The sequence below is a fragment of the Ranitomeya imitator genome, chromosome 4 (assembly GCF_032444005.1).
Source record: "Ranitomeya imitator isolate aRanImi1 chromosome 4, aRanImi1.pri, whole genome shotgun sequence".
Lineage (NCBI taxonomy): Eukaryota > Metazoa > Chordata > Amphibia > Anura > Dendrobatidae > Ranitomeya > Ranitomeya imitator.
Genome location: NC_091285.1, coordinates 314,639,871 through 314,667,052, shown reverse-complemented (window position 1 = coordinate 314,667,052; position 27,182 = coordinate 314,639,871). Strand labels below are relative to the sequence as shown.

Sequence of the window (27,182 nt, the reverse complement as noted above, 5' to 3'; positions counted from 1 at the left end):
TGAATGCTGACTCCTTGACCAGAGGTATTAGCTGATTGCACTTAAAGAGAACGCCTCATATACTTATGAAAAAACACCAATCCAAAAAAGGATGAATCCTTCATATAAATACATATACCAAAAGAGAAACTGAAGGAGCAATATCCAATATAGCAACATTTTATTAGTATAATAATAATATACAGTACATAATATCAAAATCTCGTGACTGACTCTTTTTGATGATATGTACTGTATATTATTATTATTCTACTAATAAAATTTTGCTATATTGGATATTGCTCCTTCAGTTTCTCTTTTGGTATACAGAGGTATTAGCTGAGCCTGACACTCCTTTGCAGACAGCCGTTTCGTGATCCTTCCCCTCACTGGCACAGCAAGTGGAAAAGACACAACGTGGAACATTCATTTATTGGATGCGAGTAAAATATTCTATAGTATAGTACTGGTCACAAAATGGTAGCATACCTGGGTGTTTTGGCTTGAAGCCTTAGTCATGGTCTATATTCTCAGTATCTTTGTTTAAATCCCATTTGGGATTAAAACCGAGATAGCCACACTCCGAATATAGACCATGACTAAGCCGCCACGCTGAAACGCATAAGTACGCTACCGTATTGTGTCCATTGCTATACTATAGAGTATTTTACTCACATCCAATAAATGTGAAGTTGTATTTACCTAGGATTAAATGTTCAACGCTGGATCTTTTCCACCTGATCTTCCATTGTCTGAGGTCTGCTCTGACTCCGTCTGTGCGAGGCTTCCTGAATTCCCTTATTCAGAGTACCCAGATTGGTTGTCTGACACATCTTACTTTCTGTCTGCCTTCCCTCATCAGTTCTCCACATCTTTATCCCTGACCTGTCTCTTGTGTTCCTGGATTTTCATGATGCGGTTTGATCCCTAATGATATCAAACCTCGGAGGCCTTCACAGAACAGCTGTAGTTATACTGAGAATAAGTTATACTGAGGTGCACTCAATTTACAAATTAGGTGATTTCTGGAGGATGCCTCAGTATTTTGTTTAGGGGTATCATACTACAGAGGGCTGAATACAAATGCACGTCACAATTTTCAGATTTATATTTTTAAAATGATGTATACACAGATCAGATGCATACAGACTTGTATGGATAAACAGAGCATGAACATACAGATACATGTATACACACAGACATATGTATAAACAGCATGACCATACAGATACATGTGTAAACAGAGCATGGACATAAAGACATGTATACACAGCATACACATACATACATAGTCATTTATGCACAGAGCACATACATATATACATATAGTATGATAATGTGTGCAAACTGTAAAGCGCTGTGGAATATGTTAGCGCTATATAAAAATAAAGATTATTATTATTATTATATAGACATGTATGCACAGAGCACATAAATACAGACATGTAAATACATAACACATACATAAATATAAACGTATATTTATACACAGAGCTCATGCATACAGACATAAATGTATGTCTCCTATTCTTCAGTTCTTCAGATGTCACCAAATGTCCTGTAAACGCTGGGGACCCATAAAGGTGTGGAGGCCCTGGGCATTTGGCCATTTTTTCACTCCCACCAATTTCCAGTAGGGGGTGTATCTCTACACATTCTGACACCCTAATGTGATATTATCTAGAATTGGTGCCTGGGGTGGACATAACCTTTGGCAGTCTCACAGGTGCGCAAGAGGTAAGAGGGCCACATCTACCTGAAAGCTGGTGGAATTGTGCATTACAGTATGATGAGCCATTGGATTGCAAGTGGCCCATATTCTATTACTGTTCAGGGGCCTGTATCCCCACTCATTAGTGCATTATGGGAAATTCATATATTTACTAAAACCAAATATGTCATAAGAGTATGTAATAATGCATTGGCCTTTGTCCGTTATATCCAGATGCAATAATGTGATGTTTCATGTTCGTTTAGTCATTAATAGTTCTTTATGGTGTCTCACTAAGGTTGCAGTTGAGAAAAAGAAATTAAAGAAATTGGCAGATCAAAAGAAATCAATAGAAGAAAGATTTGACCAAGAAATGAAGAGGAGTAATAAATTACAGCATGAAGTGGCTGAGTATGGGACAGCAATTTTTTCTTAATTTATTAATTCTTTTCTCTTAGCCAATTCTACATGGTTCTGTACCAGCAGGGAAATCAAACAGAGGTTAGGTAAAGATGGATGGCAGTGCAGAGATGTAAGTGTAGAAGTAGAAGAAGTAGTGATGAGCGAGTATACTCGTTGCTCAGGTTTTCCCGAGCACGCTCGGGTGTCCTCCGAGTATTTTTTTGGTTCTCGGAGATTTAGTTTTCATCGCCTCAGCTGAATGATTTACAGCTGCTCGCCAGCCTGAGTACATGTGGGGGTTGCCTGGTTGCTAGGGAATCCCCACATGTAATCAAGCTGGCTAATAGCTGTAAATCATTCAGCTGCCGTGATGAAAACTAAATTTCCGAGCACTAAAAAGTACTCGGAAGACACCCGAGCATGCTCTGGGAAAACCCTAGCAACGAGTAAACTCGCTCATCACTAGTAAGAAGGGTTGTGTGAAAAGCAAGAGATGAACAATTACAATATGATGATGAACAGATGGTCAACCATTTTATATTGGTGGAAAAATAGAGCTTGAAGAGTTGGCCGGAAATCGTAGTCAGGGACGTGATCAGTCCAGTGCAGACCCTGACCGGATTTTCCCCACAACTCTCTAGTTGATTGACGGGACTCTCTATTATGTGTACGTAGGAGATATGTCAATCACCTGGAGCTGGGCAGGGTTCCAGGCTAGCTCTTCAAGCTATGTGTTCCCTGAAACGCTGGAGCACAGCCAGGCTGTGATTCCTACTGCCCGCGGTTTGAGACGTATGAATACTGATGGGTTCCCTTTAAGATTTAATATTGACTACTTCCCATGGAATTGCATCAAAATAGACCTTCAGCCTAGGAGACGTACAATGCGTATTGTGTCCTATTGGCCATTATTAGGAATTCTGCTTTCAAAAGTTGATTCAGGATCTGACTGCTTTCTATCACCTTAGTTGAGCAAATTAGCTTGGTACTAATGGTGTAACATTTTTGTGTATTGTAAAAAAAAACCTATAATCCAGGTATAAATAAACTATGGCTTAGTGCATATAGCATATTAGCCTTACATTTGGTATATAATCTGGGAAAATCCCCCAGTGTATACTTGAAATGTATCCGTAGGGTTCTAGTTACCCCATGAAGGCCGGTAAATATTTGTCTCCACATGCACTGGATATACGAAAGACTCGTGAGCCAAGGGAAAGTCCCAATCCAAGGCGCAAGCTTTAGAAACACTGTACAATGCTTGGGAAAATTGAGGACACTCTTGACAAACCTTGGAGGTACAATTGGACATCATAACAGCAAATAACGCCACGTAGGGCGGGTTGTGCCTTCTCCCCCCTGTATGGCGTTATACTGCTGGTGAAATATAAAGTTACAAAAATCTGCTGAGTGTCCTGCTTCTTTATGGCAAAAAGAGAATATACTGGATATACTTAGTATTTTTGTGTGCATTTTTTGTTTGTGTTTACAATGGCACACTCTGATGACATATGCCTCTATACGTCTACAATGTCATGTGTCGCAGCCTTCTGTGCGACTTTTATATCTGGAAATCTTCCCAATGCATAACACCATTTAAAGGGTCAGATACCATATATACAGTTATGAAAGAGCTGAGTTTGTTAGGAAACCCGTAAAATAAGATAAGCATTAGCCCTCCAACACTAGTTATTATACTGCATTGTCTACTTTTCACCAGGTGCTGTACAAAGTTAATTATAATTATATAGGTTGAAGAAAAGACTTGGGTCCATTAAGTTCTATCCATTCTCTATCATTAGATTATGTATAACCCACAATGCATTTTGTGTGAGAAAAGCATCCAACCCTTTTTTAAATGCTGATATATTGTCTGCCATTACTACCTCTTGTGGTAGGGCACTCCGCAGTCGGACTGCCCTAACTGTAAGGGTATGTGTACACATTGCGTATTTGGAGGCAGAAATTTCTGCGCCTTTTCTGAATCTCTTGGCAGAAAAAACTCGGCAGCAAAAAAAGCATGTATTTGCTGCATTTTCAATGCGTTGTTCATGCATTTCTTCACCAGCGTTTTTCAAGCATAGAGATAGATAATGGAGATAGATCGACAGACATATAGACCTACAATTGCTCAACCCCTGACATACTGTAAAATTGCACCCTGTGGAGCTTATTGGACAGCTTTTTATGATGAAATAAATGAATGAATGAAGAAAAATGACGTGGGCCCTCCAATATTATAACCAGCAAAGGTAAAGCAGACAGCTGTAAACTGGTGTTATCAGGCTGAAAAGGTCCCTGGTTATCGGGCCCTTCCCAGCCTAATAATGCCAGGCCTCAGCCTCAGAAGTGGAGCATCACTTTAGATAAAAAAAGGGCAACAAAGATCAGCTCACCTCCTCTCAGTCCCACCGTGCGGATCATGCAGTGCTGCAAGTAGTATGAAGGTGAAGCAGAAGTCTATCGTGGGTGATATCCATAAAAATACCTTTTATTCCATTTTCATTAAAAGCATACGTGTTTCAACGGTCGTGCCGCCTTAATCACAATGACTAAGGTGGCACGACCATTGAAAGGCGTATGATTTTAATTGCACTTTAAGCCCGTGACAGTCATTGGTAAGAATTACCCGTTTTTGTGTCTCTAGATATAAAGATGGATTTTGGACTTTTTGTGCTTCATGACATGAGCAGTACATGTACTGCTCATATCGTGTCTCCCCCTTTGATGTGGGCTCCGGCGGTGAGCCCACATCAAAGTCGCGACATGTCAGCTGTTTTGTACAGCTGACATGTGCGCGCAATAGCGGCGGGTGAAATCGCTATTCACCCGCCGCTATTAACCTGTTAAATGCCGCTGTCAAACACAGACAGCGGCATTTAACTACCGCATCCGGCCGGGCGGCCGGATATGACGTCATCGCCGACCCCCGTCACATGATCGGGGGTCGGCGATGCATCAGGATGGTAACCATAGAGGTCCTTGAGACCTCTATGGTTACTGATGCAGGTCTGCTGTGAGCGCCCCCCTGTGGTCGGCGCTCACAGCACACCTGCATTTCTGCTACATAGCAGCGATCTGATGATCGCTGCTATGTAGCAGAGCCGATCAGGCTATGCCAGCTTCTAGCCTCCCATGGAGGCTATTGAAGCATGGCACAAGTAAAAAAAAAATGTTTTTAAAAATATGAAAAAAATATAAAAGTTTAAATCACCCCCCTTTCGCCCCATCCTAAATAAAACAATAAAAAAAAACCAAACCTACACGTATTTGGTATCGCCGTGTTCAGAATCGCCCGATCTATCAATTAAAAAAAAGCATTAACCTGATCGCTAAACGGCGTAGCGAGAAAAAAATCCGAAACGCCAGAATTACGTTTTTTGGTCGCCGCGACATTGCATTAAAATGCAATAACGGGCGAGCAAAAGAACGTATCTGCGCAAAAATGGTATCATTAAAAACACCAGCTCGGCACGCAAAAAATAAGCCCTCACCCGACCCCAGATCACGAAAAATGTAGACGCTACGGGTATCGGAAATTGGCACTTTTTTTTTTTTTTTTTTTTTTTTTAGCAAAGTTTGGAATTTTTTTTCACCACTTAGATAAAAAATAACCTAGACATGTTAGGTGTCTATGAACTCGTACTTACCTGGAGAATCATAATGGCAGGATAGTTTTAGCATTTAGTGAACCTAGCAAAAAAGCCAAACAAAAAACAAGTGTGGGATTGCACTTTTTTTGCAATTTCACCGCACTTGGAATTTTTTTCCCGTTTTCTAGTAAAAGACATGGTAAAACCAATGGTGTCTTTCAAAAGTACAACTTGTCACGCAAAAAATAAGCCCTCACATGACCATATTGACGGAAAAATAAAAAAGTTATGGCTCAGGGAAGGAGGGGAGCGAAAAACGAAAATGCAAAAATGAATAAGGGCCGCGATTAATGAAAATGGAATAAGTTATTTTTTTATGGATATCACCCACGCTGGACTTCTGCTTCACCATCACTTTAGATCCTCCAATTGTGACTCTTCGCCTTCGCTCTTCCTGATTGCCCTGGTGCATTGCCAATTGGGGTAATGGGGCTTGGAGTTGATGTCAGTTGTGAATTGTCTAAAACACAGTTGACATCAAGCCCTGGTGTTAGTAATTGAGCTATGATTTCAGTAATGTAATGCACATACATGTGTTGTGGTGTTTTTTTTCTGCCTGAATTGGAAAACTGGTGTGTTTTTGAAAACTGCAGCATGTCAATTCTTACAGCTTTTTTGCGGTGTTTTTCACCCATAAAATGAGTAAGTGCAAAAACGCAGCAAAAACTTTGCCAGTAGTGATAAGCAAGTGTGCTCGTTACTCAGGTTTCTCCGAGCATGCTCGGGTGGTCTCCGAGTATTTTGGCGTGCTCGGAGATTTAGTTTGTTGTCGCAGCTGCATGATTTGTGGCTGGTAGACAGCTTGAATACATGTGGGGGGTTGCTTAACTAACAAACAGGCAAACCCACATGTACTCAAGATGTCTAGCAGCCTCAAATCATGCAGCTGCGTCGGCATAAACTAAATCTCCGAGCATGCCGAAATACTCGGAGATCAGCCGAGCTTGCTCGGAGAAACCCGAGTAACGAGCATACTCGCTCATCACTAGTTGCCAGCAGTTTTTGGTGAAAAAAGCGCAGGTACAGCAGGATGTGAAACCCATTAATTTTTGTAATTTTCCCAAATTTAAACCATAATGTCTTGGTCTCCTCACAGATTAGTAAGGTTTAATTAAATTAGTGATATATTGTTAAATTAAACAATGCCTGGCCAATTCAAACCCCCACCCCCGCTGTTTTTACATTTGCAATTGTGTATTTTTTCGTAACCTTTTCTTATTCAGAATAGTCACTATTTTTTCAGACGTAAAAACCTTTTTTCACTAAGTAATTTGATCAAATTTCCTTTTTTTTTTAAAAAAAAATTGTTTTTTGGTTTCACATATGTGTTGCATTGGTGGCTGAACACCTTTTATTGTTCTTGCTTGTATGGTGGTAGCAAAGCTGAGCTTTGGGATCCTGAAAAGCAGCAAGACCTGCTTTTTGTCTGCAGCTTTTTTTTTTTACTACCAAGAGCAGGTTTTGGCTGCAGCAAAAAAGCAACATGTGAACATGGCCTTAGACTGCAGCTACAGCTAATATATTTTTTAATTATTATTATATGGAACATTACACATATCTAATATATTTCTCTATTTCATTTTGTTTTGTACTTATTGTTTAAATGTGGTTATTTATATATACTTTTATTATATTGTGCTGAGCAGGCTAAAAAAACTTCTGAAAACTGCAAAGAAGAGACTGAAAGACTACGAAGGACCTGAACAACGAAGTAGTGTGAAAGGAGGATCCAGAAACTATGAAACAGACAGTGAAGTTTTAAAGATGAAAGAAAAGGTTTGTAATTTAAAAAAAGTGATATGTAACATTGTCTAGTCTTGCTATATGTTAGTAAGAAAAACCCCTTTATTATATCCCTGCACTTGCCACTTTGTAAGCATTCATTCATTCTAGCTGCACCTAAAATTTTGCAGGTTACTACTGGAAGCACTCTTGTTGGCCACATTCCTAGCAACAGATACATGCATACATACATACATACATACATACATACATACAGTAAAATGTTGCCCAAAAATAAAGTTTAGTATGAAGTTTTCAGCTTGTCTGACCTTGGTCTTCCAAATTCCTTGAACATCCCAGATGGACGAACTGTCTTCACAAATGGAAAGAGAATCCCGCAGATATGCAGAATTAGAATCTAGAAACCGTGACTTGCAAGAAGAATTGTCTACAAACAAGAAGTTATACAGAAATATTGAACGGTTAGAAAGAGACAATAGACAACGAGAGGAAGAACTGGCTGAAATTAAAAGATGTGTTGACTCAAAAAAGACGAGTCAAAGTAACCTCGACATGCATAAAAAAGAAGTAGATGAGAGGGGCAGGCAAGAGTTACGACAACAGCTTGAGGAGGTCAATCTCTTTCTACAGGTACGATTTCTATATATTTCTCTGTTTATACAAGGAGTTGGACATCTGTAGCAAATTATGTCCCATTTACATCATGTAAGAATGTATGGTGGATGACTTTGTGTATTTATATTAAAGGAGTAATCCTTACATCAAATTGATGACTGAACCTTAGGTTTGGCCATCTTTTTTTAGATAATTGGGGTCCAACTCTCGGCACTCATGGTGATCAGCCGTTTGATGGAACTATGCCATTCCTGAAGGTCCTGCACCCTCTTCATTGTCTACGATACACAGCTCCATAGGTTTAGTTAGTCTGGTAACACAGCTCAGTCCCATGAAGTTTAAAAGGACAATATCATAGAGAAATGTAATGCCAGACACTGATGTTAGTAAAAGTATGCTGATACGTCTGGTAAACAAAAGGAACACAGCCACCTTCAAACAGCTGATTGGCGAGTGTGCCAAGAGCCTGACCACTAATTAAGATTAATGATCTATCCATCAATCTTAAAACCCCAGATAACTCAATTTAAGGGTTTATCTGGGACTATTTTATTTTTTATACTATGGGCCTAAGCCTAACAGGCAGGCACTTGCCAACTACCAGCGTGTTCTACTGGTTGAAGCCGGCTTCCCGCAGTTAGGCAATTGGTTGTATGACATCAACAGTGACATCTTGTTAATAGAGCAGTGGAGAAGAGAAGTAGTTGCTCTGTCAATGTGATGTCAGCAAAAGCCGCTGGGGTGGGCTGTGATAGTTCTGAAGCAACAGAGATCAGAGGCGGGCAGAACAGGAAGGTAGGTATCAGCTACCTACCTATTAGTTCTTATGCCCACAGTAAACAAATTAATTAGTGCCAGATCGAAATCTGTTTTTAAAATATTAACACTCACAGCCTGGTGGCATGCACTATAGGTCTCTGTGTGTCATTGTCAAGTGGTTTTGTGCCATGTATTAGAAGGGGATATTTATGTCCCCTTCCCCCAGACTTCCCTGTTAAACCTCTGAATGACAAAGGAAGAAATGCGTAATAAACCACCCGTATGTTTCTGCAAAAAGTGCCTGGACACATAAGAGGGATTTGAGGCATTTGGGTCAGAAGGTCCTGATTTAATTTTGCATTATTAATTGTGTGATAGCTTTGTTTGAGTTGTTTTAGTGTACAGTGCCTACAAGTAGTATTCAACCCCCTGCAGATTTAGCAGGTTTACACATTTGGAATTAACTTGGCATTGTGACATTTGGACTGTAGATCAGCCTGGAAGTGTGAAATGCACTGCAGCTAAAAAGAATGTTATTTCTTTGTTTATTTTTTTTTTTAAATTGTGAAGTCTTTTCAGAGGGTCATTTATTATTCAACCCCTCAACCCACCAGAATTCTGTTTGGTTCCCCTAAAGTATTAAGAAGTAGTTCAGGCACAAAGAACAATGAGCTTCACATGTTTGGATTAATTATCTCTTTTTCCAGCCTTTTCTGACTATTTAAGACCCTCCCCAAACTTGTGAACAGCACTCATACATGGTCAACATGGGAAAGACAAAGGAGCATTCCAAGGCCATCAGAGACAAGATCGTGGAGGGTCACAAGGCTGGCAAGGGGTACAAAACCCTTTCCAAGGAGTTGGGCCTACCTGTCTCCACTGTTGGGAGCATCATCCGGAAGTGGAAGGCTTATGGAAATACTGTTAGCCTTCCATGGCCTGGACAGCCTTTGAAAGTTTCCTCCCGTGCCGAGGCCAGGCTTGTCCGAACAGTCAAGGCTAACCCAAGGACAACAAGGAAGGAGCTCCGGGAAGATCTCATGGCAGTGGGGACATTGGTTTCAGTCAATACCATAAGTAACCTACTCCACCGCAATGGTCTCCGTTCCAGATGAGCCTGTAAGGTACCTTTACTTTCAAAGCGTCATGTCAAGGCTCGTCTACAGTTTGCTCATGATCACTTGGAGGACTCTGAGACTGACTGGTTCAAGGTTCTCTGGTCTGATGAGACCAAGATCGAGATCTTTGGTGCCAACCACACACGTGACGTTTGGAGACTGGATGGCACTGCATACGACCCCAAGAATACCATCCCTACAGTCAAGCATGGTGGTGGCAGCATCATGCTGTGGGGCTGTTTCTCAGCCAAGAAGCCTGGCCATCTGGTCCGCATCCATGGGAAGATGGATAGCACGGCCTACCTGGAGATTTTGGCCAAGAACCTCCGCTCCTCCATCAAGGATCTTAAGACGGGTCGTCATTTCATCTTCCAACAAGACAACGACCCAAAGCACACAGCCAAGAAAACCAAGGCCTGGTTCAAGAGGCAAAAAATCAAGGTGTTGCAGTGGCCTAGTCAGTCTCCTGACCTTAACCCAATTGAAAACTTGTGGAAGGAGCTCAAGATTAAAGTCCACATGAGACACCCAAAGAACCTAGATAACTTGGAGAAGATCTGCATGGAGGAGTGGGCCAAGATAACTCCAGAGACCTGTGACGGCCTGATCAGGTCTTATAAAAGACGATTATTAGCTGGAATTGCAAACAAAGGTTATTCCACAAAATATTAAACCTAGGGGTTGAATAATAATTGACCCACACTTTTATGTTTAAAATTTATAAAAATTTAACTGAGCAACAAAACTTTTTGGTTTGTAAGATTTATGCATCTGTTAATAAATCCTGCTCTTGTTTGAAGTTTGAAGGCTCTAACTTATTTGCATCTTATTAAACCTGCTAAATCTGCAGGGGGTTGAATACTACTTGTAGGCATTGTATATACAGTACATTGTTTTGTGTTATATTTATATAGTCACTTGTGTGTATTTTTCATTTGTTTTTTATCCACACACACGTGCAAGCGAATCAGTCAGGCAGACTGGGATTGCATATAGTTGTGTGATCTCTGGTAAACATTTAGGCAGTGATTAAGGACCACAAAGGACACTTTGCCTTATCTTTTTATGATTTCCTTCTATGCCTCATGGAGTACTGCAGTGTGTACTGTTCCTGATTTTGTCTTTATTGGAATAAAAGCCTTTTTTATGGATGAAGCGAGAGCTGGTCTTTTCCTGGACTTTCTAATTTGCAGAAATCTTACAAATCCTTCAAAGGCTTCTGCATCTACTTCTGGCTGCTTTCTGCTCCCTCCTCCCTTTTCTTAGTATTAGGCTCACTTACACATTAAGTATTTGGTCAGTATTTTACATTAGTATCTGTAAGCCAAAACCAGGTGAGGACAATCAGAGGAATAGTATAATAGAAACACGTCACCACTTCTGTATTACCCACTTCTGGTATTGCTTACATACACTGATGTGAAGTACTGACTATGTGAACATTGCCTTACTGATTGCTGAAAATTGGTGGAGGCGGTTAAATACTGTGATGCAGTGACCAATGCTGCAGCTAGGGGGACGCTGTGCGTGCTCCTCAGGATACCCATGGAGATGTAACTGTAATGGTAATAATGAGCTAGTGACTGGCATTATTGTAAATGGCCGGTATGTGTCGCAGAGGGAGTCTGCGCTGTAAGGCAATAATGTTGTTGTTCTGGGACCTGTAGTCCAACAAGTATTTGTATAGTTGTAAAGGGAGGCTTGCAGGGTTAGTTGGAGAGCTGGACGGGTCTGACTAACCACACACACCTCCCATCTATGGGAGTGGTTACAAGTACATAATGTGACCATGGTGTGGTCACATGGGAGAGAGTGTGTAGATCCTGGAAGGCTTGTGTGTTGGGAGGTCCTGTGACCGGATCCCTGAATAGCGCACTGAGAGGCCGTGGACCTGAAGACTTGTGTGTTGGGAGATCCTGAGAGTAGGATCGGATCCCTGAATAGCGCACTGAGAGGCCTGTGTTGGAAGATCCTGGGAGTAGGACTTCCTGAATAGCACAACCTGTGTTGGAAGACACTGGGAGTAGGACTTCATGAAGAGCACATGGAAAGGCATGTATGCAGAGTCTGTGATGGCAGTGCATTGAGGGAGCTACAGCCCGTCTGAGGATCTGGACTGTCAGGTGGCCTGGTGAGCAAGGCATTGTCCGGGACGGTGATCCCAGTTTGGCAACTTCCCTGTGAGAGAGTACTGACAGGAGTCAGCGTGTGGAGCAGGAGCTCTTGGAAGGTAACCCAGAGTATGGGGAACGGTGTGCACTGACAGGGGGTCTGTTAATGTACTGTGTGGTCTCAGACGGTAAATGGACGAAGTGAGGTCTGGTGTGTTTAGAGGCTGCGAACCAATGTAGTTTGCGCTATATGAGTAGAGACATTGATACGGCGTACGGACACCCCCCGGGAACTAGTCAAAGAGGACTGGAGGATGTTTGAACTCTTAAGTTAAAGCCATATATGAAGTATCTAAGATAAAGCTGCAACTTAATGTCTTTTGTTGGTGCCTATTGTGTTCCATGAAGTATATAATGAACTGTGCATGACGCTTTTTATGACTGCATAATAAACCGCACGGACTGTTTAATAGAGAAAATCGTGCCTGTGTGATGGAATCTCTTTCCTAAGCGAGTGTCCCCCAACACATACAGTAAGCGCTATATCACAATACCGATTTGCAGAGGATAGAGTGTCTCAAAGAGCATAGCACAGGAAACAGGACAAGAACAAGAGGGGGAAGGCAGATCGAGAGTAAATGGAATCTTTCAGTAAGATCAACTCTCCTAAGCTGTCATCATGCCCAACCCCCTGCTCAATGCAGGATTTACTAAACCTTCTCAGACAAATGTCTGTCCAGCCTCTGTTTGAAGACTTCCATGGAAGGAGAATTCACCACCTCTTGTGGCAGCCTGTTCCACTCATCGATCACCCTCACTGTCAAAAAGTTTTTTCTAATATTCAATCTGTATCTTCTCCTTTTCAGTTTCATTCCATTGCTTCTTGTGTTTCCATGTGCAAATGAGAATAATGATGAACCGTCTACACTGTGACAGCCCTTCAGATATTTGTAGACCGCTATTAAGTCTCCTCTTACCTTCTTTTTTGAAAGCTAAAAATTCCCAGATCATTTAAACGTTCCTTGTAGGATGTACTTCCTGGGAGCTCTTCTCTGAATTTGCTCCAGTTTTTCAATGTCTTTTTTTAAAATGTTATGCCCAGAACTGGACACAGTATTCCAGATGAGGTCTGACCAAGGAGGAGTAGAGGGGGATAATAACTTGTGATAAAGTGATAAAAGATGATTTCTCAACAACAAGGCATCTGATATGAGGAATACATGTAGGATTTCTTTCCTATTTTAATAGTTTAGATGGGTCAAATATGGTGACAAGTTCTCTTTAAATTACAGTGTTAGAGCTGTGCTGATACATGAAAGCAAGTATAGCCAACAGCACTTTGATTAACACAAAGCTCATATCCAGCCTGTATTACAGAGAATGACACTCCCACAAGAAAAAAATATAAGACCTGGATCAGGCTGCAAATTGTGTATCAGATTGACGAAATGAACATTAGTTAAATTTTATTAACTAAAGGAAACCACTAACACAAATATATATTTTTTTAAGTGTTGACGATGTCCATAGCCTTTAAGAACATTTGTGATTGATTTTAACCCCATCAGTGGTACCAAACATTATAGTGGCTCTGTTCTCGCTGTCCTAACTGGACATAAACATCTGTTTTTGAAAGTGCCTCTTATGTGTCATGTCAAAGGCAAATTAGAGTCTCTGAGATGTTCACCCCCGGTAACTTTCAGCTCTTTTCAAGTAGTTTCTAATTATTGTTTCTTCGTTTACAGGCACATGCAGCCGCACAAGACAAGCTAGAACAAATGAGAGCTGAAAATGATGCTTCTGTCAGGGGTCAGATGGAGCATAGGATTCAAGACTTAGAATCCGAGCTCCACAGGCTCAAGCATGCTCAACTAGAAAACACGAGCGAGCAAGACTCCACTAAACAAGAGTTAAACAGATTTAAGGACTTGTATGCAGAAGAACAGAAGTCGAGAAAATCATTAGCATCAAAACTAGAAAGGTAAATTATATCAAAGTGTTAGAAATATGAACTTTTCACATCAAACATTAACGGCCTCCTTTTATTTCTGCAGAGCTAATGAAAGACTCGCAGAAGCCAACGGCAAACTTCTTAATGAGAGGCAAAGAAGCAAGTCGTTAATTGCAAGTACTTTTCTGAGCGGAAGCATGGGTGCCAGTCCTGCAGTAGACACGGGTCACCTTGCACGCCTCACCAGCAGTCTGCCATTTAATAGGAGTTTGGGACTTACTGGAGGTTTACTTACAGTCGGGAATGGTTTGGCTGCAAATCAAGTGGAGTCCTATTTTACTAAGGTTAGTTGTAGTAAGTTACTGCTACATGTAGATAGATGAAATCTATACATATTTCTATAGACCTGTATGTACATAATACCTGCTATAATGTACAATATTGTGCCTTAGTGTTGCACATAAAAAGCAAATATGTAAAGAGACGTTAATTTAGAAATAATAACTGGGAAAGTGCGTGAATGTCATGAAAATAAATAAACAATGGTGATGACCGGAACTAAATAGAACAAAATGTATAAACAGTTTCAGTGGTAATCTACATATAAATGGTTAGCATACGTGGTATTGTAATTGGAAGCACAGAAAAGAAAGCGGCAGCACTCACCGATCTTCTTGACAGGTACCTTTATTAGTTAAAAGTCTTCACGGCTCGGGGGTGAATGAACAGAAGAATGTGAAGGCAGAACGACGGCCGTTTCGCGTCGGTCTGGCGCTTCAACGGGTTCAGTGGAAGATCGGACCTGACGTCTGAAGTAGTCTGCACAAACTGTGCTCCTCCCCACAGACTCACTCCGCCCATCCACGGTAGAAACTTAATTAAAAACTATAAAACCAATATACAACAGTACTTATAGGCACCAAACTGCATAACAGTAGACTAAACATAGATATACAGATACAAATCTGGCAAGCTGAAATGCTAAACATGTATTGTTAGACCACAAAGGATGACTCTTAACCACGGCTGACTACTATTACGCTGTAACGGAAACGGAGATATGGACAGAGAGCCTCTCTGGTGCGTCAAATTATAGTATATCGCCATAATATCGCCGGCATTAGGTAACACTAATCCTACAACAGAAACGCTAACAAGAGTGGAGACATTATATCATGCGTATTGTGAAAAATTGCTGCTACAACACCGCATGAAAAAATCTCCACGACTATTTTCTAGACTAAACTCAGCTGGACATAAACCAGATTAGCTGAACAACACCAAGAATAAAGGGGATAGGGGGGTGCGGGGATGCAGATGAACAATCATAAAAATATTGACATGTCGATCTTATCATTAAGACCTGCGGGGCCCATGGCCCCTGTCCGCATGATCCATGTCGCTTCTCGCCTTAATAATATATTATTATGGTCACCACCTCTTTTGGGCAGTTTAACCTGCTCTATTCCAGCAAATGCCATAACCCCTGTATGTCCCCCATGGGTTTCTCTTATATGCTTAATGAGCATACCCAAATTTTATAGACCAATTAATGTACAAGGCGTACCTCCAACATAATATATAACCAGACAAAAAGGGAAGTAGCATACCAAAAATAAAATATAAAAGAATTTTTATTTGACAATATGTAAAAGCCAAACAGTACAAATAATACATACAAAAAAAGGGGATGCAAGCACGGCAAAGTGAGTCCAAGGCAGTCCATAAAAAATGGTACTATATATACATATAAATATAGTAGTAATAAACTGGTATATACATTTACATGCAACAGCAGGCTCTGGATTACAGAGAAAAAAGTGACCAAAATGTGCCTACTAGAGGCAATATATTAATACCTATAACAAATAGCCAGATGATGCTGAAAAGCTATGCTAACAAATAAAATAACAGATCAGTATACGAAAGTCCAAGAGTGGTGTGAGAACCTACTAGAAACTGCGGGTATATAAGGCCATATGTTGGTATATAAAGCAAGAGATGGTGACCAAATGGTAAAAGGCTATAAGGCAATGCCATCAAATAAGTATCAGTGCATAATGCTGCTAGGTGAATGCCCAATTGCGCCTATGTAAAAGCCATATAGAAAGGTCACTGATAAAGTATTGGCGTTGTGCTCATACCTGCTAATGGACGAATCTGCCAGGGACAGGAAAACCCCGAATATATATGTATAGAGGGTATCCTGACCAAGTATGGCAGGATGCACGAAGGAAAATGGATGAAGCCGCGGTAACCACTTATACACGCAGCCCAACTGGTAAAAGATTCACCTTTTATTTTCAGTACGGCCCCATGGACCAACAGATTAGAACTGCCATTAGGAATAATTGGCACCTGTTAAATGGTGATAGTGCGCTAGCAGAGGTGGCAGCTAGAGGTCCTCTGATCTCCAAAAGAAGGAGTACCAGGATTAGAGACATTTTAGTGCACAATTGCATTTCAGACAACAAGGCTGACAATTGGTTAGAACGTAGTGCCCCATTGGGGAACCATCGGTGTGGCCACTGTAAACATTGCAGCTATCATGTTACAGGCAGGATTTTACAGATTGGATCAGTCGAACATAAAGTCATGCTATTGATTACTTGTCAAACAAAACATGTAGTGTATGTTGTATGGTGTCCATGTGGACGCTTTTATATAGGCAAAACTATCAGGTGCCTGTACATACGTTATAGGGAACATTGTAGATCCGTTATTACAGGGAAAGGCGCACCCAGACTCATTAAGCATATAAGAGAAACCCATGGGGGACATACAGGGGTTATGACATTTGCTGGAATAGAGCAGGTTAAACTGCCCAAAAGAGGTGGTGACCATAATAATATATTATTAAGGCGAGAAGCGACATGGATCATGCGGACAGGGGCCATGGGCCCCGCAGGTCTTAATGATAAGATCGACATGTCAATATTTTTATGATTGTTCATCTGCATCCCCGCACCCCCCTATCCCCTTTATTCTTGGTGTTGTTCAGCTAATCTGGTTCATGTCCAGCTGAGTTTAGTCTAGAAAATAGTCGTGGAGATTTTTTCATGCGGTGTTGTAGCAGCAATTTTTCACAATACGCATGATATAATGTCTCCACTCTTGTTAGCGTTTCTGTTGTAGGATTAGTGTTACCTAATGCCGGCGATATTATGGCGATATACTATAATTTGACGCACCAGAGAGGCTCTCTGTCCATATCTCCGTTTCCGTTACAGCGTAATAGTAGTCATCCGTGGTTAAGAGTCATCCTTTGTGGTCTAACAATACATGTTTAGCATTTCAGCTTGCCAGATTTGTATCTGTATATCTATGTTTAGTCTACTGTTATGCAGTTTGGTGCCTATAAGTACTGTTGTATATTGGTTTTATAGTTTTTAATTAAGTTTCTACCGTGGATGGGCGGAGTGAGTCTGTGGGGAGGAGCACATTTTGTGCAGACTACTTCAGACGTCACGTCCGATCTTCCACTGAACCCGTTGAAGCGCCAGACCGGCGCGATACGGCCGTCGTTCTGCCTTCTCATTCTTCTGTTCATTCACCCCCGAGCCGTGAAGACTTTTAACTAATAAAGGTACCTGTCAAGAAGATCGCTGAGTGCTGCCGCTTTCTTTTCTGTGCATCTAAGATATCTGTTCTCTTGGCTCTAGCACCCGAGATCTGGGGGCCAGTTGGGGCTAATTAGCCTGGAGCGGAGGCAGTCAGCTGCAGCGGTGGTGCGGTCAGCTGTTTTTCTTTTTGTTTATTATTGTAATTGGAAGAGTGACTGCAGGGAGAAAAGTAAGCGATATTCTCCCTGCAGCTGCTTATTTCTAGTAATCTGAGCGGAGCTGGGGCTGCAAACAGCGCGCACTTCACAACGAGCGTGCTCTAATCATGCCCCCATCTCAGCAGTGCGTGTGTACAGAGCAGGCTGTCAATCACTGATCAGAAGGAATGATTACAGCACTGACTAGAATAGAACTTAATTTTCTCCCTGTAGCTGCATTTCCAATTAAACTGCTGAACATGTTTAAAACTGTATTCACCTGCAGATTACTACTGTGGCTGCAGGTAAATACAGGGTTTTTTTTTGGTTTTTTTGCTGACAGATGCCCTATAAAGAGAACATGTCATGTCCCTAAATGCTATTAACCTACAGATATAGGCCCCGATTCATCAAAAGCTTCTACGCCTTTTTGAGTAAGGTGTAAAATTTTTGGGACTTTGCGTGTTTTTACACCATTTTTCATAGGACAGAGGCTTGACTGGGCGTGACAACCCTCATTTGTACATTACGCCGCAAATCACTGACAGGTGTAAGACTTGTGGCATGCGCAACACGACTTTTTGCCTCCCCTGACTCATTAAGCGGCATGTGCCCCTCAAGGAATCGGGCACCTCACACTCAACGCCTCCCCCTCATGACTTGTATGAGAAACGCCTATCATGGTTATCAGGGCAATATGGTTAATCTGCAGGTTGTGTAACAGTGTTGTCTGGCCACCTTACTGTAAGCGCGGCTACTGGGAGAAAATGAAGTTTATTCTTTACGGGATCTGCCGGCTTCTCGTCATAGAGGTGTGCCCGGAGTGGCTACAGCCATACTCACAACATTGTAAGCACGCCTCGAAACGTTGACTGACAACTTGCTCTGAAGTGCATTTGTGCAGAGTGAGCTGCCGACCAAAGTAGCATACAGCCAGCACTCGCCAAATAATGAGTGGTGCTGTTAGCGGCGACTGTCTGCACTCCCGGGCACACCTCTGACTGACAGATGGCAGCTCCAGGGAGAAGTAAAGTTAGTTTTCTCCAGGTAGCCGCACTTTCTGTAAATCAGGCGGACAGCATTGAAGCACTATTAATATCTGCAGATTAACCGCATATCTGGAGGTTAAGGCTATGTGCACACGGTCAGGAATACATGCAGAAAATTCCTGTGAAAATCCAGACATTTCTGGCAGATTTCCTGCATGAAATCCGCATGCGTTTTTTTACGCGTTTTTTGCGCGGTTTTGACGCGTTTTTTCCGGACATTTCCCAATGCATTAGACAGTGGGAAAACCACGAAAAAAACGCAAAATTAATGAGCAGGTTCATTATTTTTCCGCAATGCGTTTTTCATGCGGAAAAACGCACATCATGTGCACAGAAATTGCGGATTTCATAAAAAATGATAGGATGCTTAATGTATGCAGATTATTTGCGTTTTTATAGCGCAAAAACGCTAGAAAACCGCAAATAATCTGCAACGTGTGCACACAGCCTAATAGCGATATGACAGTTCCCTATAAACGTTAATAAAATTGATGTTCGTTAATTAATAATCTGATAGATTGATCCCTGACCCTTTGTATATATATTGGGATATGTCAAGGATTTGAACATGGCAAGATAGCAGTGTCACGTATGCATTATTTGGCTAGGAAAATAATAGCCGAGAATTGGGTATCAGATCAGACGCCCACGATCCCAGAATTTATTAATAAAATGAATTGGCTGCTAAACCTGCATAGATGCATCTGCCTAAAAAGGGGAGCCATCTGTAAGCTTGATAAATTGTGGGCCTCATGGATTGGTGTCTAGAGAATTGCAGAGATTTCGCTTAGGTTTATTTTAATTACTGTCATTACCGAACATAAGATATATGTTATTAATCTGATGTAGAATCTAATTGTTTATTCATGGAAAAATTCTCTCTGTCTGATGCAGAACTGTGGATAATTACGTATATTTGTCACAGTAAAAGTGCTGTATGTTAGGGGGGGATGGGGATTGTGTTCAGTTTAGGTTTGTAAAGTTGTCATTTAAAAAAAAAAAATTCTAATATGAATAAAAAAATATTTGATTTAAAAAGATAATCTAATAGATTGGTTCCAGTGTCTTGGAGACCTTGACCCATTTCCGTATCTTTTTTTATCGTACTTGGTTTTCTTCCATCACTACAGGTAGTATCAGACAGTCTTCATGATGTTGAGATGTGGGCTGTGTAGACACCATACCAATTGGAGAGCTTTTAGTTTGGTACTTGGTGATGAATATGGAATAATTGTCCTCATGAAAAATACATTTGATGTTTATTATCTGATGTTTAATATCTCCTCTCTGGTGATAAGATGGAGATAATCTGCTCTTGGTGTTTCTTTAAATTTTGACAAGATCCCCAAATTCAGTTGCAGAAATGCAAACTGTGTTAGGGTAATCTCAGCACAACTTCATTATTTGATGTAGCCAGTCATCGATGTAGTGCTAGCCTGCTCGCCTACGTTACCCGCTGTGGTGCGCATGCCAAGCAGTGATACGTTACCTGCTGTGGTGCGCATGCCAAGTAGTGATACGTTACCTGCTGTGGTGCGCATGCCGACCAGTGATACGTTACCTGCTGTGGTGCGCATGCCGAGCAGTGATACGTTACCTGCTGTGGTGCGCATGCCGAGCAGTGATATGTTACCCGCTGTGGTGTGCATGCCGAGCAGTGATACGTTACCTGCTGTGGTGCGCATGCCAAGCAGTGATACGTTACCTGCTGTGGTGCGCATGCCGACCAGTGATACGTTACCTGCTGTGGTGCGCATGCCGACCAGTGATATGTTACCTGCTGTGGTGCGCATGCCGAGCAGTAATGCGTTACCCGCTGTGGTGCACATGCCAAGCAGTGATATGTTACCCGCTGTGGTGCGCATGCCGAGCAGTGATACGTTACCTGCTGTGGTGCGCATGCCGAGCAGTGATACGTTACCTGCTGTGGTGCACATGCCGAGCAGTGATACGTTACCCGCTGTGGTGCGCATGCCGAGCAGTGATACGTTACCCGCTGTGGTGCGCATGCCGACCAGTGATACGTTACCCGCTGTGGTGCGCATGCCGAGCAGTGATACGTTACCAGCTGTGGTGCGCATGCCGACCAGTGATACGTTACCCGCTGTGGTGCACATGCCGACCAGTGATACGTTACCCGCTGTGGTGCGCATGCCAAGCAGTGATACGTTACCTGCTGTGGTGCGCATGCCGACCAGTGATACGTTACCCGCTGTGGTGCGCATGCCGACCAGTGATACGTTACCCGCTGTGGTGCGCATGCCGACCAGTGATACGTTACCCGCTGTGGTGCGCATGCCGACCAGTGATACGTTACCCGCTGTGGTGCGCATGCCAAGCAGTGATACGTTACCCGCTGTGGTGCGCATGCCGAGCAGTAATGCGTTACCCGCTGTGGTGCGCATGCCAAGCAGTGATACGTTACCCGCTGTGGTGCGCATGCCGAGCAGTGATACGTTACCCGCTGTGGTGCGCATGCCGACCAGTGATACGTTACCTGCTGTGGTGCGCATGCCGAGCAGTGATACGTTACCCGCTGTGGTGCGCATGCCGAGCAGTGATACGTTACCCGCTGTGGTGCGCATGCCGAGCAGTGATACGTTACCAGCTGTGGTGCGCATGCTGACCAGTGATACGTTACCCGCTGTGGTGCGCATGCCGAGCAGTGATACGTTACCTGCTGTGGTGCAAATGCCGAGCAGTGATACGTTACCAGCTGTGGTGCGCATGCCGACCAGTGATACGTTACCTGCTGTGGTGCGCATGCCGAGCAGTGATACGTTACCTGCTGTGGTGCAAATGCCGAGCAGTGATACGTTACCAGCTGTGGTGCGCATGCCGAGCAGTGATACGTTACCTGCTGTGGTGCGCATGCCGAGCAGTGATACGTTACCTGCTGTGGTGCAAATGCCGAGCAGTGATACGTTACCTGCTGTGGTGCGCATGCCGACCAGTGATACGTTACCTGCTGTGGTGCAAATGCCGAGCAGTGATACGTTACCAGCTGTGGTGCGCATGCCGAGCAGTGATACGTTACCTGCTGTGGTGCGCATGCCGAGCAGTGATACGTTACCCACTGTGGTGCGCATGCCGACCAGCGATACGTTACCTGCTGTGGTGCGCATGCTGAGCAGTGATACGTTACCAGCTGTGGTGCGCATGCTGACCAGTGATACGTTACCCGCTGTGGTGCGCATGCCGAGCAGTGATACGTTACCTGCTGTGGTGCAAATGCCGAGCAGTGATACGTTACCAGCTGTGGTGCGCATGCTGACCAGTGATACGTTACCCGCTGTGGTGCGCATGCCGACCAGTGATACGTTACCTGCTGTGGTGCGCATGCCGAGCAGTGATACGTTACCTGCTGTGGTGCGCATGCCGAGCAGTGATACGTTACCCACTGTGGTGCGCATGCCGACCAGCGATACGTTACCTGCTGTGGTGCGCATGCTGAGCAGTGATACGTTACCAGCTGTGGTGCGCATGCCGACCAGTGATACGTTACCTGCTGTGGTGCGCATGTCGAGCAGTGATACGTTATTTGAAGCGTTCAGAATCCATATCTGGCCTCCAGATTATAGCAGCGGCTACTTTGACACGTTACATTGTCACTGTGTAACCCCAGCCTAATGCAGACAGTTGGGTCACCCCATAGACTAAATTGATGCTGCCTCCACCATGTTTAATAGGTATTATATAATATATATAGTATTATTTAGTATTAGATATAATATTTACTGCAGCTTGAATTATGACTAATTCAACAAAGGGGTCATTTTTTTATCTATTCTGCACTATGAAATAATCACATTCTAAAAAAAAAAAATAAGGAATTAAGATAACTTAAAGATGGGCAGGTTAGAGAACATCCGTGCTGTATAACATCTCATTTCCAGTGTCTCCGGAGACTTTTGATTACAATTAAAGTATGTCAAAATTCTGTTTCAGGTGCAGCAGGAGCTTGAAAAGAATATTGCTAAAGAACTAGAACAAGGTATGTGGTACCCAGGGACTTCAGACTTGGGCCTCATTCGGACATCGGGGTTTCACGTCCGCTATCTGTGCTGTTCACAGAAAAAATATCTACCCATTATAGTCTCAGAACATGTTTACATTAAGTTTTCTTGAGGTTTTTTTTTTTTTGTAGACAGATTGTCCGCCAAAAAAAGAAAGAGGTATATCTCTTTTTAATCCAATTTGCAGATAAAAAATTGCCCAGGCAATAGAATAGGTCCGTGAAAAAAATTAGATGGCGTGTGTGTCATACAAGTACTGTCTGTTTTTAACTGTTTAATCAGTAGTAGAAGCTTGGTTTGTTTGTTTTTTCGTTTTTGTTTTTTTGCATATGGACAAAATCTACTAAAATTCTACCAGCAAACTGATGAAAAAGAGACTTTATTTTTTTTCTTTATACACAATAAGGACATCGGAATGAAGTTTTCACGTGTGCATGTTGGGCAGCCAATGGTTCCAAAATCTATTTATTATGTTATAGCGGATCCTAAAGGTGAAGAGTGGTCTGACTAATTAGGAGTGGGCCATAAACAAAACAAATAGCTGCAGTACGTTCTGCGCCTCCATAACGATAGCTTTCCATCCCTGTAATATCACTAACACATTATCGCTTTTGCCATACACAGTAATTTACAGTTACATTGTCACATGCCTGGAACATATATGCACTATAAGTATTGACGTACTCCAGTGATATTACACATAGTATAATCTACTTATCCCATGGTTAATTTTCAGGTAATGCCGAGCTGGAAGGTGGGTGTACCAGAATTTCCCCTGTTGGCTCCATAGCCGGATCTCTTAGAAACCTGACTGCAGAGCAAGACCCAGTTTCAAGAGCGACGCAGCAATATCTAGAGGTCCTGAAGAAAAACTATATGATTTAAAGTGATTTTGTTTACGCGAAATGGGTACATTTCAGTCATTGAGAAAATGATTTGTGGTGTCTATAAGTTTCTTGCAATTTGCACTTGTTACAAAACCGCATTGAAGACTTTATTTTCCTATTTATTTCCTTTATCCATGACCACTGTATCTGATTGTTTTTGTAACATAGTGCTGTGTACTGTCCACATTTGTCATGTATTTTATTAATTGAAGGTACGTAATGCCAGTCCACACAATGTTTCATCCACTTTGTGACAGTATTTACTTAAAGTGTTAGTGCCAAGAAAGTACAAGAATGTATTTTTTGTATAGATTTCTACACTGCTGCTGAAAATGAAAAGGTACAAAAGATTTCCTTCTGTCTTTATTAAGTCGGGAGGCATTTATGTACTTCTGTTGTCTTTAACACTCATTTTTTTAGACTGCCTCCATTTATTTGATTTACTACGATTATATGGTCTTAATGTAAAGTCTTTACCTCTAACAGTTACTGGTACGATACATTAGCTGCCTAAAGTGCTATAGCTGCTCATTAAATGAATAATAATTAACTTTCCAAAAAATCAGAAGTCCTTCATTTTAAAGGCATTACCTAGGATTAGAAAAATTAGTTTCCTTAAAGAGAACCTGTTAGCACTAGCAGCTATCGGTGTTCCGCTGGCACCATCTTGCTAGAGAAAAAAAAATCCTCCTCCAAGATGGTGCTGCCTGCGCAGTAGCAGCTATCGGATCACTGATAGTTGCTACTGCGCAAGCTGGCACCATTTGCCAACGGATTTTTTTTTTTTAGGAACTTCAGGATTACATCAAACAAATGTGTATATAATTCATTACATACACACGTGGTCAAAATTGTTGGTACCCTGTGCTTAAAATGACAGAAAAACCCAAAATGATCACAGAAATAACATGAATCTGACAAAAGTAACAATAAAATAAATATCTATGAAAATGAACAAATGAAAGTCAGACATTGCATTTCAACCATGTTTCCACAGAATTTAAAAAAAAAATAAAACTCATGAAACAGGCCTAGGCAGAAATGATGGTACCCCTGAAAATAATGTGACAAAAGGGACATGTTAAATCAAGGTGTGTCCACTAACTAGCATCACAGGTGTCTACAATCTTGGAATCAGTGAGTGGGCCTGTATATAGGGCTACAGATACTCACTGTGCTGTTTGGTGACATGGTGTGTATCACACTCAACATGGACCAGAGGAAGCGAAGGAAAGAGTTGTCTCATTAGATTAGAAAGAAAATTATAACTTTTACCTTGTTTGTCTATAAGACCATCTCCAAGCAGCTTGATGTTCTTGTGACTAAGTTGCACACATTATTCAGAAATTTAAGATCCATGAGATTGTAGCCGACCTCCCTGGACATGGCCGCGGAAGGAAAATTGATGACAAATCAAAGAGACGGATAATACGAATGGTAACAAAGAGCCCAGAAAATCTTCGAAATAGATTAAAGGTGAACTTCAAGCTCAAGGATCATCAGTGTCAGATCGCACCATCCGTCACTGTATGAGCCAAAGTGGACTTTAGGCTATGTTCACATTAGCGTCTTGCGGTGGTGCGTCGGGCGCAACCGCGGCGATGCATGTGTCATGTGCCCCTATATTTAACATGGGGGGCGCATGGGCATGCGTTGTGCTGCATTTTGCGACGCATGCGGTTTTTTTGCTGCAAGCGTAGGGCGCAGAGGACGCAGCAAGTTGCATTTTTTTGCGTCCAAAATTCAGCAAAAAAGGATGCATGCGTCGCAGAACGCTGCGTTTTAGCGTGCGTTTTGTTGCGTTTTTGTTTGCGTTGTGCGTTGCGTCGCCGACGCAACATCGCACAACGCAAATGTGAACGTAGCCTTATGGGAGATGACGGAGGACACCATATTTGAAAAAAATCATAAAAAAGCCAGACTGAAATTTGACAAACTACATGTTGACAAGCCACAAAGCATCTGGGAGAAAGTCCTATGGACTGATGAGACAAAATGGAACTTTTTGGCAAGACACATCAACTCTATGTTCACAGACGGAAAAATGAAGCATATCAAGAAAAGAACCCTGTCCCTACTGTGAAACATGGAGGAGGCTCTTTTATGTTTTGGGGCTGCTTTGCTGCATCTGGCACAGGGTGTCGAGATTTCATTGTACCCTGCACAGACTCCAAAGACTATCAAGGGATTCTAGAAAGACGTGTGCTGCCCAGTATCAGAAAGCTTGGTCTCAGTCGCATGGGTCTTGCAACAGGATAATGACCCAAAACACACAGCTAAAAACACCCAAGAATGGGTCCAAAGAAAACATTGGACTATTCTGAAGTGGCCTTCTATGAGCCCTGACCTAAATCCTATTGAGCATCTTTGGAAAGAGCTGAAACATGCCGTCTGGAAAAGGCAACCTTCAAACACGAGACAACTGGAGCAGTTTGCTCTTGAGGAGTGGGACAAAATACCTGTCGAGAGGTGCAGAAGTCTCATTGACAGTTACAGGAATCTTTGATTGCAGTGATTGCCTCAAAAGGTTGTGCAACAAAATATTAAGTTAAGGGTAGAATCATTTCTGTCCAGGCCTATTTCATGAGTTTTATTTTTTTCAATAATTGTGGAAGCTTGGTTAAAAATCAGTGTCTGACTTTCATTTGTTCATTATCATAGATTTTTTTAGTTATTATTACTTTTGTCAGATTCATGTTACTTCTGTGACCATTGTGTTTTTTTCTGTCATTAAACGAGGGGTACCAACAATTTTGACCACGTGTGTATGTGATCATGCTGCAGCGCAGGTGCCACTGTCGGTGCCTGCCTGCAGAAGAGTTTTTTTCTTTTTCCAAGACATATATAATATTCATTACGTAAACTAGGGGGCAGGTCACTGAGGGATCAGTGACCTGTCCGCCGTCTTCATTATGGATAGCTACACAGGCCGCCCCGAAGCACGAACATATCATTAACTAAAAATGGAAAATAAAGATTAAACAACAACCACAAGATGGATTTCATCAGCCAATGTATCATTTCAATCAGTATAATGGCACCAACCTGACACTGTAGGTTACCGTGCACAATCCTGCTGACAGGTTCCCTTTAATTGGCGTGAACTGCAGCACCAGACACCACCCATGAGTAAGAGTGAGGTATTTTCTAATTCTAGACAGACAACCCCTTTAAAGGGAACCTGTTACCTCCAGAAATGCTATTTAACTTTAGATATAATGGTTATCTGTGGTGTATAAATCCAGTGTGGTAGGCTTACTGTTCCAGCAACTACAGGGAAAAATGACGTTCTATTTTTCCTGCATTTCCTCTCTTGTTTTCAGTCATTGGGGTGGTACAAGAAGCAGCTACAGTCACCAATCACAGTAAATGAGCTGTTATCCATCCCGACCTTTAATTGACCGTTTACTCTGCTCACACATTCTGCA

The 27,182-nt window shown here is 42.1% G+C and overlaps 1 protein-coding gene across 7 annotated transcripts in view; it reads left to right on the top strand.

The window, feature by feature from the left end:
• The window catches only part of ANKRD26 (ankyrin repeat domain containing 26), a 169,118-nt gene extending 145,015 nt beyond the window's left edge, over positions 1-24,103 (top strand). For 6 of the 7 annotated variants that reach the window (XM_069764861.1, XM_069764860.1, XM_069764858.1 and 3 more), the window contains 7 exons: positions 1,989-2,101; positions 7,392-7,521; positions 7,828-8,118; positions 13,837-14,072; positions 14,146-14,386; positions 22,800-22,845; positions 23,604-23,899. In XM_069764861.1, coding sequence (XP_069620962.1) covers positions 1,989-2,101; positions 7,392-7,521; positions 7,828-8,118; positions 13,837-14,072; positions 14,146-14,386; positions 22,800-22,845; positions 23,604-23,752 — 1,206 coding nt within the window. In that variant the 3' untranslated portion in view covers positions 23,753-23,899. Of the gene's footprint in view, positions 1-1,988; positions 2,102-7,391; positions 7,522-7,827; positions 8,119-13,836; positions 14,073-14,145; positions 14,387-22,799; positions 22,846-23,603 lie in introns of all 7 variants that reach the window. The other variant, XM_069764859.1, reaches the window with a different exon arrangement.
• The last annotated feature ends 3,079 nt before the right edge of the window (positions 24,104-27,182 follow it).